At 37.1% G+C, this 14805-nt stretch overlaps 1 protein-coding gene across 1 annotated transcript in view; it reads right to left on the reverse strand.

Moving 5' to 3' along the window:
• CDK13 (cyclin dependent kinase 13) overlaps positions 1 to 14805 on the reverse strand; it is a 128996-nt gene that overhangs the window by 88922 nt on the left and 25269 nt on the right. The window contains exons 2-3 of the mRNA XM_066272102.1: positions 7923 to 8564; positions 736 to 906 (exon numbers count right to left, since the gene is read on the reverse strand). Coding sequence (XP_066128199.1) covers positions 736 to 906; positions 7923 to 8564 — 813 coding nt within the window. The remainder of the gene's footprint in view (positions 1 to 735; positions 907 to 7922; positions 8565 to 14805) is intronic.

Consider the following 14805-nt stretch of genomic DNA (forward strand, 5'->3'; position numbering starts at 1 on the left):
TAGAAACAAATTTAAGTAAAGAAATACAGCTCAAAGGAAGACTATTTTAAAAGTTTTCCAGCTTCCTACTCCATACCAGAAAAATCATCTTACACTCAGTGCTACCTCAACAGCAACACTGAAATCAGATCTAACTCAGTCTTACTCACACTTGCATTCGGTTTAGTTGTTTTTTTATTTTTAAAAAAGGAAGACAACATTCTCCCTCACTTAACTGATGAACAGGTCTCAAAGAAAGAGTTATTTCCAGGGACTTACTTGAAGCTAGTTTGGAGTAAAAATTTCAAACCTTCCGCCATTCCATCTCTTGCAAAATGAAGAATGGATTCAGTTATGACAGCAAAGGACAAAAACCAAAGGAAAGTCTAGGAACTTGCCTATTACTAATTTTGTTTGGGCTCACTTAATGCTGACTTCCACCATGCCCAATGTCAGTGATTCTATGTTATTTAAATACATACCTTAATTATAAAAGTTATCTTTAATACAATTCCCCCCAAAATTCATACATTACAAACTGTGAAAGAAAATTCAATTTGGTTTTATTAGTCATTCTGAATACGTATGCAAGCAATTATTAATTTTTTTCATAGCTCTAAAGAGTTTATTCATATACTTAAGTTGAAAAAATAAATACACTTTTATTTTAAATCTTAATTTTGTGTTTTATGATTTTTATGTTGACACAGAATCACTTCTAGTCAGTTTAAGAGCAGAAAGAATACAAGCACATACTTAGGCCTCCTTTTACTATGTAACAAGGTTGCTGGTTTCTTTTCCTCTGGACTCTTTGAGAGATCATCTCCTCCTGGTAGCTCAGGGGGCAGTGGTAAATCAGCAAGGAGACATCGAAGTTTCTTCTCTACTTCTTTTTTAACTGCTTTTACTGAAATATTTCCTCGTAAGCTAAAAAGAAGGGAATCAGACAAAAAAAAAAAAACACCCAAAATTTATTTCCTTGAGAAATAAAAATGCAGCCATGCAATGGCAAAATATTAAACTAAGTTTCTTATTTTCCAGATAAAATAATATAACTATATTCAACTGAAAAAATAAAATTGGAGGGTAAAAATGATACAAAATCAGATCAAAACTAATGAATTTTGAACAAAGTATGGACTATCAATATCGGTTCATTAATTTTTAACAAATGTACCACACTAGTGTTGTTAATAAGGAGGAAACTTAAGAGCACCAATTATGGGGACTTTATAATTTTTCTGTAAGTCTAAAACTGTTCTAAAAAATTGTATTTTTAAACAATATATAATTACTATAAAATTACATTAAAAATGAAAGTCAATTGTTTTAGAAGAGTCATTAATTTTATAATAACATTTGGTTTGATGCTGGCAAAGAGACAAAAACTGTTTTAAGAAATAAAACTACAAGCTATTATTTATCATGCCCATTTAAATAACAAACAATTAATTTAGCTTCATTCCTCTACAGGTTAATTTTTCTAAACTGGACACTGATTCTTTTAAGTATTTTTAAGGCTCTACCTTATCAAAATTGCAGATGAAGTTTCAGCTCAATTAGTTTTATACTTTTTATGAATGCAAAAAGAGCTCTGATTTCTAAAGTATATCTTAACTTGGTAACTTATTTTTCTAAAACTCCCAGATACTACAAAATCTTTAATAAAATGACATGTTGAGAGAAGCTTACAGTGATAATAAAATTTGGTCTTCACATATTTTCATAGTAGTTAATGAGTTCCATAATGAAAAAGTTTAGTAAAACTACACTGCTGTGGTCATAAGTTACTAACAAAGTTATCTACATCTATCATTTAATTTAATTTCTTAAAACAAAACTTCTAGCCTTGGCCGGTTGGCTCAGTGGTAGAGCATTGGCCTGGCGTGCAGGAGTCCGGGTTCGATTCCTGGCCAGGGCACACAGGAGAGGCGCCCATCTGCTTCTCCACCCTTCCCCCTCTCCTTCCTCTCTGTATTTCTCTTCCCCTCCCGCAGCCAAGGCTCCATTGGAGCAAAGTTGGCCCGGACGCTGAGGATGGCTCCATGGCCTCTGCCTCAGGCACTAGAATGGCTCTGGTTGTGACAGAGCAGCGCCCCAGATGGGCAGAGCATCGCCCTCTGGTGAGCATGTCAGGTGGATCCCGGTCGGGTACCTGCAGGAGTCTGTCTGACTGCTTCCCCATTTCCAACTTCAGAAAATAAAAAAAAGAGAATGAAAAAAAAACAAACCACACAAAACTTCTATTAATTTAGAACATTAATATTATTTTACAACAAATTGATCCTTTAATACCATCTGATTAAAACTTTTTCAATAACCAGAATAAAATTGTATATTTTCTTCATAACCCTGTTATTCACCAAAAGGTTCTTTAACAGAAAAAACATGCTCAACACAAAATTGTGTTTCAGTTTTGTTCTATTTATTTTTTGCAGTTTTATTTTTAAAGTAATGGAATCATAGAGCCCACTTTTCAATTTTACTGTCCTCCATTCAACAAATATGGATTGTAAACGTGTATGTGCTACGTATTACATAAGGGACTGGAGATCTAACAACAAAAAGAATAACAATTAAGACATAGTTCCTCTCAGAAAGGAGCTTACAGTTTTTGAAAGATAATCAGGTAAGCAACAGGATAAAGTACTACACAAATAGATTCTCAGAGTAATGTGGTAGCTAATGGGTAATTTAATCAGGATTGAAAGACAGTAAAAGCTTCTTTCTAGAAAAGACACAAGTGGAACTATCTGAAGATAAGCCATTTTATGGAATTTATTTGGAAACCTGAGGTTGCTAACTTGTAATTAGACTTTAGTAAAAAAAAATCTCATCTGAGGATTCAAATCAACATCTGGGGAAAAAGTAAACTAAGAGTCTTAATTTTACTTATAATTTAAAATTTTTTAAACTGCCTATATTCCAAATATAAACTTCAAATTCAGCAATATTCCCAGACTTATGAGAAATACTGCTTTTCAAAAATCACATTATATAATTAAAAACACTGTATTTTCACTGAATACTTGCAATAACCAAATTGCAAATGTGATTTTAAAAAAGTTTCCATATAATTTAACAACAAAAACAAAAAAAAATGCCTTAACAAGAAATATTCAAGACCAAGAGAAGAAACTTAAAATATTTGACTGATGAACATAGAACTAGATTTGAATGAAAAGAAACGATGTTTTGGTATGGGAAACTAAATACTGTCAGTCTCCAAATTAATCTATACATTTAATCAAGTCCCCAAAAAACCCCAAGGAAGGGTCTTTTAAATACAACCCAACAAGCTGACTGACTTTAAAATCTATCTAAAAACAAAAGCAAAAAACTGCCAAGAAATTTTTATTTGGGGGGGGGAGTGGTATTAGCCATCATACATACAGTTACCTATCTAAAAAGATCTCAAACCAGAAGCCAAAGAAAAGCTGGATGAACTATTATATATATATAATAGTATTATATATATATATAATATATATAATAGTATACATATATAATAGTATACATATATATATGTATATATAATATATATAATAGTATTCATATATATATGTATTACTGTCTGCCCAATGTTTTGTAAAACACTATGATTTAACTATCAATATTTTTAAATCAGAAGATTTACATAAACATTTGGGTTCCAGGCTTCTTGTAAAAAATAAGTTAAAATCTCTAGCAATACTGGGACCAAATTCATATCTAGCAGCACTGAAGTTGAGGCTGAATAGCAGGGCTGTTCACTAATCAGTATGTAATTTATTTCATCCTTTCACTTTTACATTATTTGCTTTACCCTATAATAGAAATTTGAGTTTGAGAGCCAGTATACCATGCATCTAAAAGAGCTGAAACAATAAAGTACTAGCAAAGAAATAATTACAGAAGTTAACAGAAAAGAGTTCAGAAACACAATTATCTATAAGAATTTTTATATATGGCATCACAAATCAGTGATATAGATTATTCAATAAATCATGTTACCATTTGGATTTATTAGTCCACCGGGTGATAAGGAGAGCCATATCTTTCTTCTTCATTTAAAAACCAAAAACAAATTTCTGTGAGATGTTAACCTTTTTTAAATTTATAAACTCAGAAGTTTTAAAGGAAAAATAATAGGTCTGACTAAAATTTTTTAAATGGAAAACATCAATATAGTCAAAAACAAATAAATCTCAAAGACAACAGACTCTGAAGCAAAGGTCAAAATACCTAACATTAGGAGTGCCTACAAATCAACTAGAAAAAGGAAAATGATCGGAAGAAAAAGCCAGCTTAAGATATAAACAAGCAATTCACTGTAAATGTAGAAAGATGCTCTATCTCAATAATCAGAAAAATGCAAATTTAAATCATTACATATTTTAAAGATTATAAAAAAACTGAACATTGAGAATGTTGGTGAAGTAATTTCATACCTTTGGGTGCATAAATCTGTACAGTCTTACTGAGATACAATGTGGCAGTTTCTATCAAATCTTTAGAATGTACATACTTTGACATTCCTCACAACTATCTTACAAAAGCTGCGCACATGTACATGAAAAGGCAAGTTTAATAGCAAACAATTATAAACCTAAGTATCCATTAATCAACAGCAAAATAGTAAGAGTATAATGCATCCATTCCTATAGATAGGAATACTGAACCTATCTACACCAAAACGGAAAAAATCTCCAATACACTGAATAAAAACACAAGTCAAGGAATATTATGCACAGTGTGATCCTAATATTTTTTAAAAAGAAAACAATATTGCCCTGGCTGGTTGACTCAGCAGTAGAGCGTCGGCCCAGCGTGTGGACGCCCCAGGTTCAATTCCCAGTAGGGCACCCAGGATAAGTGCCCATCTGCTTCTCCACCTTTCCCGCTCTCCTTCCTCTTTATCATTCTCTTCCCCTCCCGCAGCCAAGGCTCCACTGGAGCAAAGTTGGCCCAGGCGCTGAGGATGGCTCCATGGCCTCTGCCTCAGGCGCTAGAATGGCTCTGGCTACAACGGAGAACCATCCCAGATGGGCAGAGCATCGCCCCCTGGTGGGCATGCGGGAGTCTGTCTGACTGCCTCTCTGCTTCTAATTTCGGAAAACCATCAATCAATAAATGAAATAAAAGAAAGACTATATAAAAACATATAGTTAACAGTCTATCTTATGATTTTCAGAGAGTAACAGATTCCAGGTCTAGGAGAGAAACAGCAAAGTTCAAAGTGAGCCTGAAAGATATCATGTGGCTAGGAAACAAGGATGCACTCAAAAATCAATGGGGTTGTCAGGCCCTGGCCGGTTGGCTCAGTGGTAGAGCGTTGGCCTGGCATGCAGGAGTCCCGGGTTCGATTCCCAGCCAGGGCACACAGGAGAAGCGCCCATCTGCTTCTCCACCCCCCTCCTTCCTCTCTGTCTCTCTCTTCCCCTCCCGCAGCCGAGGCTCCATTGGAACAAAGATGGCCCGGGCGCTGAGGATGGCTCTGTGGCCTCTGCCTCAGGTGCTAGAATAGCTCTGGATGCAACAGAGCGACACCCCAGAGGGGCAGAGCATCGTCCCCTGGTGGGCATGCCGGTGGATCCCAGTCGGGCGCATGCGGGAGTCCCTCGTCTGTCTGATTGCCACCCTGTTTCCAGCTTCGGAAAAATGCAAAAAACAAAAAAACAAAAAACAATGGGGTTGTCAAAAGGACAATGGAGTCAGCTTAAAAGAGTTATGAACTGGCCAAATTTCAGACAATTGGAGCATCAAAAGGGAAGAGTGACTGTAACTGGTGTTGAATAAATCTTTGGCGCCACTCATGTTAGCAGTAGCACTCAGGAGTCTTAAGAAGCTTCCATATGTGTGAAACATACAAACACATTCAAAGAAATAAGAGCAGAGACACAACAAAAGAAAATAGCAGAAAACACATAAAAGAAGGTGAGTCAAAAGAAATTTTTTAATGAGCAAGTATGAAATGTGCCACCAGCTCATTATAAGACACATAAACAAAGAATATCCTTAAGTGTTCACAGGGGTATGTGCTGAGTTCCTAAAACTATCTCGAGTAAAAATATACCTCTAAAGAACATATGAAGAATAAAGAAGAGAACAACAAGTCTCACTGGTCCCAAATTACTGGATTCTCATGGTAAGTGACTCATTTCTGCACTCACTATAGTACTGGAAAACCTATTACAGCACTTACCAAAGTTACAAATCACTACTGTTATGAACCTTCAGTGTTTCCAGGTAACAATCAAACCTGGAAATAACACAGTTTGTGGTAAATGGGATAACACTTGATTATACTAGATGGGGTCTATGGGAAACATTTTTGATTGTAGGAAAAAGGAGCCTCAGAAGCCATGAAAACAGGAATTCTGTTTTAAGTTATAAAATATTCATAATGTGGCCCTGGCCACTGGCTCAGCAGTAAAGCATCACCCAGCGTGTGGAAGTCCTGGTTTCAATTCCCAGTCAGAGAACACAGGAGAAGTAACTATTTGCTTCTCTACCCTTCCCCCTCCTCCTTCTCTCTTCCTTCTCCTCCTGCAGTCATGGCTCAATCAGGGGTCTCCAAACTTTTTACACAGGGGGCCAATTCACTGTCCCTCAGACCATTGGAGGGCTGCCAAATACAGTGGTCCTTTCACTGACCACCAATGAAAGAGGTGCCCCTTCCAGAAGTGCAGTGGGGGCTGGATAAATGGCCTCAGGGGGCCGCACTGCGCAGGCCGTAGTTTGGGGACGCCTGGAATGGTCAAGTAAGTTGGCCTCGGAGCACCAAGGATGCCTCCATGGCCTTCCCTCAGGCGCTAAAATGGCTTGGCTAAGCAACAAAGCATCGCTCCCTAGTGGGCTTGCCAGGTGGATCCCAGTCAGGGTGCATGCAGGAGTCTCTCTGCCTCCCTGCCTCTCACTTAATATACACTGGTCACAAAAATTAGGGGATAGTTATCACTTCATATTCATTTTGAAATATCCCCTAATTTTTGTGAGACATATATATAAATTTCATAACACTAACCAAAGTGAGCACTTGAAACACCTAACCACATGACGTTTTTATTTACTTGTTTTCAAATTCAATCAGCTAGGAAAACTGCCATATATTTAGTCGCTTAACAGAAAGTAAGAAGAAAAAAGCTCTAATTTCTCCATAAATATAAAAAAAATAAGTGGTATAATAGGTAGGTATAACACAACAGCACAATGCTTCTATCCCAGCATACATTTAAGAAACCTTCTTAGAATTGCATTAACTTTACAGCTACTCTTACCCTTATCCTCTTAAAAAAATTTTTTTCAGATAAAAAAACAAGTCACACCTCCAATATTCATAATAAAATCTCTAACCATGTTAAAGAAAAGCATTCCACCTTATGGGTTTTCTGTAATCAATTTCTAATCACAAAAAATTTACAATAAAAAAACCGACTAAACTAAAGGAATAAATTTAAAAAGCCATTAAAACCGGTAAGTAGAAAAGGCCACTGAAGAAACTCAGAAATAATCAAGACACATGCTTTACATCACCCAGGGCAAACTCTCTCATAAAATGTCCTGTCTCTGACAGCATAATCGAGCAATACTAAACCTAAATAAATACTGGCATTTCTAAGTCCCAAACGCAAAACTGATATATACATTTTATCCCAAGCTAATGGCAAATTTTTCCTGGGATTATTAGCATGAGCTTTATTTAACTTTGTCATTCTACAAACAATGTGCTTCATTTTAAGAAAGAAATTAGAGGGGGGATGCATTCGGAGAGACACTAGAATCTATGTAAATGCAATAAATAAATTTTTTAAAAAAAGAAAGAAATTAGAGAATTAATCCACTTGCTTATAGTCTTTCTTTGTAAAGGTTTTTTTGGGCAAAAAAAAAGTCAAATAATTTCTCACTTCAAACTCACATACATTTTTCTTTAAACAGTTACTTATCAAATTTTCTGTACTTACTTATCAGCATCTTTATCTTCAGGCAGCATAGGAGGCAAAGGTAATGGTGGTAATGTAGAGGTCACCAGAGCTACATGTTGCTCCTTCTCCTTGACTCCTATGCTTGGTGTAAGTGGTTTGGTTTTCTCTTTAAGAGATACTGGTTCCTCCTTTGTAGCAGCAGATTTACTCTCCTTCCCAACTACAACTACTTTCTTGGCGGTTTTATCTACAATCAAATTATTGTCCACCTTTGTTACCTGAAGAGGTGGCTTTGTTTTAGTCTTGTCATTTTTTAAAGTTCCACCACTTGAGGGAGAAGGTACATGCTCAATTTTAAGTTTCTTCACATCCTTCACATGGTTGGTCTGGGATGCGCTGGCACCAGCTTCTGTATTCCCCTTCGTAGGAGTAGAAGTGTTTGAAGCTTTGGAAGCTTTGGCAGTGGCCTCAGCAACCTTAGCTGCCTCTGCAGCTCTTGCTGCCTCTGCAGCTCTTGCTTTTTTATTCTTGTTCAATTCAGCTGCCAGGCTACTCTTCAGGGTTAGTGTGCTAGGAGAAATGCTAGAATGGCGACTCCTGGATCTAGACAACCTGTGTCTGCTACGAGATCGTGAATGCCTAGATGAATACGGGCTTCTGCTCCGGGATTTGGCAGATCGTCTGGTGGAAAATAACATTTAGTCAGTAATTCAGAAAAGCTCAGTTGAAATTCACATAAACTGCTAACTTGAGCCTGTGAAATGATTTATTTAATTTCAAAATCATACTACATTTTTTGTGGAAGGATTTTCAAAAAGCAAAAAGTGCTTTTAAGTAGTACTGGTGATCTGGTGGCTATAGTTTTCCTGAAAATAGTAATTATCTTAATCTTGATCTATCCTACAAATGCTCAAAGATAAAGTTAGATGAAAGATCTCTGTGAGAAAAAAATACTGTTAAGAATTAGGAGGGAAAAAGGGTGACAAGGCATCACTACTGTCTAAGAAAATACAAGTAGGCAACAAGGATACTAGTGGTAGCAGTAACAGGGTAAAGTCTGACTGATCTTTTACCAGGGAGATAACCTCTAAATCTCAAAAGCACCATGACCCGTTAAATTCCGAAGCAGGTCGGTCAACAATAGTGAAAAAGACAAAACCCGCCATTAGGCAATAAGTAAAAGTCTCTTAATCTTAGAAACTATATACTTAATGACTGTGCAATTCACTTCTCAAAAATTACTGGAAAACTAAACTAACATGTATTTAAAAAGTAGTATACTGGCAACTAAAGCTCCTATAGAACAAATGAGCACAGCACCAAATGAAATGCAGTTCAGCTTTTCAAATCTACATCTTAGCGAAGCTTTATATTCATAAGAAAAAACATTATGGTAGTTACGTTACCTCATTTAATGCTCATATCAACCCCACTAAAGTAACTGTAGTATACAAATAATAAGCTGAATCTAGGTTACCTAAAGGTAGTTATATTAGTTATTTATCTTATTACCATTACCCTATCTCTCCAATAGCCTCTATTCTATTCTATGACCCAAAGGCTGACCTCAACAGATGCATCTTCCAGGTTCCAGTGCTGCCTGTCTCTAGCAGATCAGAAGGCAAAGAAAGGCTGGATTATTTCTTTCCAACTACCCTCCTTCTCTGGCCCACTTTTTCCAACAGAAACTATGTCCTTCTACTACCACAGCTCCTGCCAGGCACCCCCTTCTCCACAGCTCTAAGTATGCTCCAATAACACTCTATTTTCCTCACCCCTTTGAGCTCACCTCTATAAATAGTGAAAACATCCCCTATGGTTTCCTTAATCCACCCAATCTCTGTGGTCCTTCATTACAGTCTCTTGAACCCTTTGAATTTGATTCCGTTTCCTTCTAGAACCTTGCCTGATCTAGTTGTATGCCAGGTGTTGGTTAAACCCTCAATTAGGAAAGTTAACACAATTAACACATTAACATACTACCAAGGAGAGAGATCTTGTTGAAATTTTGTAGAATTTGGGGGGTGGGGGTGAGGTGGAAGGGAATCAGAAAAAAGAAGCTCCTGGGAACCATAATTAAAATGGGCAGAGAGAAAAGGAAGAACTGGACATTTTTCTTTATATCTGCTGTTCAAGTATGAAAGAAAAATTTAGAAGCATTCTAAAATTCTAGTGAAAAAAACAAAGTAATAATTAGGTTTAGAATAAACTCAAAAACAAATTCAGCTCCTTCCTGCCTGGCCTGTGGTGGGCAGTGGAGAGAGCATTGACATGCAATACTGAGGTCGCCAATTCGAAACCCTGGACTGGCCTGGTCAGGGCACGTACAACAAGCAACCAATGAACCACTAGAGCAGTGGTAGTCAACCTGGTCCCTACCGCCCACTAGTGGGTGTTCCAGCTTTCATGGTGGGCGGTAGCAGAGCAACCAAAGTATAAATAAAAAGATAGATTTATTCTGCCAAAATTAGCAAAAATCCGACATAAAGTACTTGGTAAGTAATTATTATTATATGCTTTAACTTGCTGTAACTCTGCTTTATAAATTTTATAAAGTAAAGTTACTTCCCTACTTTATAAATCACCATTACTGTGGAACCAGTAGGTGGTTAGAAAATTTTACTACTAACAGAGATACAAAAGCGGGCGGTAGGTATAAAAAGGTTGACTACCCCTGCACTAGAGTGAAGTAACTACTACTCATCCCCTTACCCTCTGCTCTCTGTAAAGTGAATAAATGAATCTTAAACAAACAAACCAAATTCAACTACTCCCTCATTCTTCCAAAAACATTTCAAAATGTACTAAAGGCCAACCAGTGTTCAGCACTGAGCTGTTTAATACAAATGTCACACAAAGTATTTATATCACACTATTTTAGATTAACAAGAACACTGGTTCAAAACATTCTAATCTAACACTTGCTTATCATTAAATACACATATATACTAATCATTAAAATCACCAATGAGCTTACAATTATTCATGAAAATGAAAGGAATACTTGGTTATAAAATATTTTGGAAAACTTTAATAAAGGAAGCAAAAGTTCCTAATATGATACACAACTGGCCACATTTTAAATTTCTTCTCCATTAAGACTCCTGGACCTCTGAATAAACATGATATGAGTTATGTTTCCACATTCTGATCAGATATCACTGAGCAACAGAAAAGTACACAGCAGACAAAAGCAAAAAGACTTGTCATCTCATCAGAGGTAACAGCACAGAACTTTTCTTAAATTAACTCTCCTACCTACACTAACACACAATCAAATAAATTATATTTAACTGGACAATTTATGGTCAGTAAATTTTACCTTAGGAAAGAGATACAAAAATATCAGGTAAAATCCCAACATAATTAATTACTCTGGCCTTAATAACTATTCTCTTCTGAATAGAATTTGAATAAGAGAGATTATCAGTAGAGATTTTTAAAAGTTTCACTCTATAAAAAGTATTTTTTTTGGGGGGGGGAATATTTTGACAATGACATTTTTATAGTAGATGGTCTCTCTATCAATTGACTTCTTCTAGACAAACCTTCCTCTCCTCTCTAATTCCTTTTGTCTTCAAAAGTTCCCTCACTATTTTAGGTCACAATAAACTTTCATACTTTCAGACATTGCACATCTACTAATAAACTTCAATTACATACTTACTGTTATAACAAACATAATTTGGGAAGGTTAACCTAAACATAAATACAAAACTCAAGCTTAGGTCATTTTTACTAATGAGCTAATACTTCAGCCATACAAAGCTACGAGGGTGAAAAGGGGATCTCTAAGACTACATAAACATGTATCATGAAGAACTGAAATGGATGGTACAGCTAGCAATTCTGTTTTATACACAAGTTTTTTACTTTTGTTCTTTTCCAAGTGAGAGAAGGGGAGATAGACAGACTCCCGCATGTGACCTGATCTAGATCAACTGGGATCCACCCAGCAGCCCCCATCTGGAACTGATGCTCTGCCAATCTGGGGCCATGCTCGCAAATGAGCCACTTTTAGTGCCTGAAGCAGAGGCACCATGGAGCCATTCTCAGCACCCGGAGCTAATGCGCTTAAGCCAATCAAGCCATGACTGGGGGAGGGGGAGGGGGAGGGGAAGTTGAGAAGGAGATGGTCACTTTTCTAGTGTGCCCTGACTGGTAATTGAATCCCAGACATCCACACATTGGCCCAATGCTGTACCACTGAGCCCACTGACAAGGGCCAAGACTTCTTTCAAAAAAAACCTTTCCTAACATTTCTATACTGTATATTCTACAGTGAATACATATATAGTATTTGCTATTTCTTGTTTATAAAATTTTAAAACCCTAGCCAGTTTTGTCAGTGGTTCGAGTGTTGGCCCAGCATATGGATATCCCGGGTTCATTCCCAGTCAGGGAATACAGGAGAAGTGACCATCTACTTCTTTCCCCCTTCTCTCCCTCTTCCACTCCCACAGTGGCTCAACTGGTTCAAGCGTCAGCCAGGTGCTGAGTGAAGGTGGCTTGCTTAGTCCAAGCATGTCAGCCTCAGACACTAAAAATAGCTCAGTTGAGCCCTGGCTGGTTGACTCAGCGGTAGAGCATCAGCCCAGTGTGTGGAAGTACCAGGTTCAATTCCTGGCCAGAGCACACAGGAGAAGCACCCATCTGCTTCTCCACCCCTCCCCCTCTCCTTCCTCTCTATCTCTCTCTTCCTCTTCTGCAGCTTGGCTCCACTGGAGCAAAGTTGGCCTGGGCGCTGAGGATGGCTCTGTGGCCTCTGCCTCAGGTGCTAGAATGGCTCCGGGTGCAACAGAGCAACGCCCCAGATGGACAGAGCATGGCCTCCTGGTGGGCATGCTGGGTGGATCCCAGCTGGGCACATGATGGAGTCTACCTCTCTGCGCCCCTCCCCTCCACTTCTCACTTCAGAAAAATACCCCCCAAAATAAAAATAAATAGCTCAGGTGATTAGAGCATCAGCCCAGACAGGGTTGCCAGGTAGATCCTGGTCAGAGCACATGTCAGAAAAAAAAAAAAAAAGAAGAAGAAGAAGTTATAGGATCTCTTTCAGAAGTTCAGAGACCTTTTCATGTTTCTAAGAAAGTTTTCCTAAATTCATACACACAAAGCAGGAGCAGGATAAAAACCCAGTATCCCAAAACCCAAACAGTTAGTGTTCACTGATAATTAGGTTAGTGATCCTCAGAAAGAGAGCATCATATACTGTTCATTCAATTATATCACAAATAATCTCTTGAAGAATCCAGGTCTTCAGAAATTCTGCCTAATTAGAAAACACTGATTCTTAAAATTTTTACTATAGTAATATCTAATCCCTTATTATAGAACAATGCTCTCCAATAAAACTTTCTGGAATGATAGAGATATTCTATACATGTAATATCCAACACATTAGTCATTACTCACAGTATTTTTTAGCCTAATTTTTCTACCCTGCTTATTTTACATGCTAATAGCAGCTTTGTTCATTTCTAAACCTTCATGACAACCTGCAAAATGCATCCCATACAAAGATGGTTCAACACATGGAAATCAATAAACATGATACACACACCTTTAACAAAATGAAGGATAAAAATGCTATGACCATCTCAATAGATGCAGAAAAGCTTTTGACAAAATTCAACATCCATTCATGATAAAAACTAAACTAACTGGGTATAAAAGGAACATGCTTCAAGATAATAAAGGCCATAGATGACAAATCCATAGCTAACGTGACTCAACAGTGAAGAGCTGAAATTTCCTCTAAGATCAAGAACAACAAGACAGTGATGACCAACCCTCACCAGTTGTTTTTGTTTTTGGGTGGGTTTTTTTTTTTTTTTTAAGTGAGATAGAGACAGACAGGCAGGCAGGGAGAGAGATGAGAAGCATCAATCATTAGTTTTTCATTGCGACACCTTAGTTGTTCATTGACTACTTTCTCATATGTGTCTTGACCAGAGGATTCCAGCTGAGCCAGTGACCATGGGGTCATGCCTAAGCCAGGACTCCATGCTAAAGCTGGATAAACCCACATTCAAGCCAGCAACCGCAGGGTTTAGAACCTGGGTCTTCAGCATCCCAGGTTGACACTCTCGCCACTGCACCACCACTGGTCAGGTCCAACCCTCAACACTTTTTATTCAACACAGTATTAGAAGTTCAAGCCAGGGCAATTAGGTAAGAATAAAAGGCATCAAAATCAGAAAATAATAAGTAAAATTTTCTGTTTGCAAATGCCATCTTACAAATAGAAAACCCTTAAGGATACCACCAAAAAGCTGTTAGAACTAATAAAAAATTCAGTGCAGTAAAATTGCAGAATACAAAATAAACATACAAAAACCAGTTGTTTCTATACACTAACAAACTACTGAAAAATTTAAAAAAATTTCATTTACAACAGCATCAAAAAGAATTAAATGCACAGAAATAAATTAAACAAAGGACATGAAAGAAACTGAAAACACAAATAAATGAAAAGATACTCCATGCTCATTGGAATAATAGTTAAAATGTCCATACTGCCCAAAGCAATCTATATTTCAACACAATCCCTAGCAAAATTTTGATGGAATTTTTTACAAAAGTAGAAGAAAACAACCCTAAATTTGCAAAGAACCACAAAAGGCCTAGAATATTTAAAACCATCTTGAGAAAGAACAAAGCTGGATAATATGCTTCCTGATTCCAAACTATACTACAAAGCTATAGTAATCAAAACAGTAATGCCATCGTGCTTGTATAGTAACAGCTCTATTAACTGTAACAGTACGTACTATGCTATCTCTTAAATTCATCTCCTGTTTCAAATCTTTTTTTACCCTATCTACTCCATACTTACATGCAACACCTTTTAATATCTACTCCTTGCCAGTCTGTATTTTTAATTTCACCACTTTCCCCCACCCTTTTACTTAGGCTATAT

Source organism: Saccopteryx bilineata, chromosome 4, assembly GCF_036850765.1.
Source record: "Saccopteryx bilineata isolate mSacBil1 chromosome 4, mSacBil1_pri_phased_curated, whole genome shotgun sequence".
NCBI classification, from domain to species: Eukaryota; Metazoa; Chordata; class Mammalia; order Chiroptera; family Emballonuridae; genus Saccopteryx; species Saccopteryx bilineata.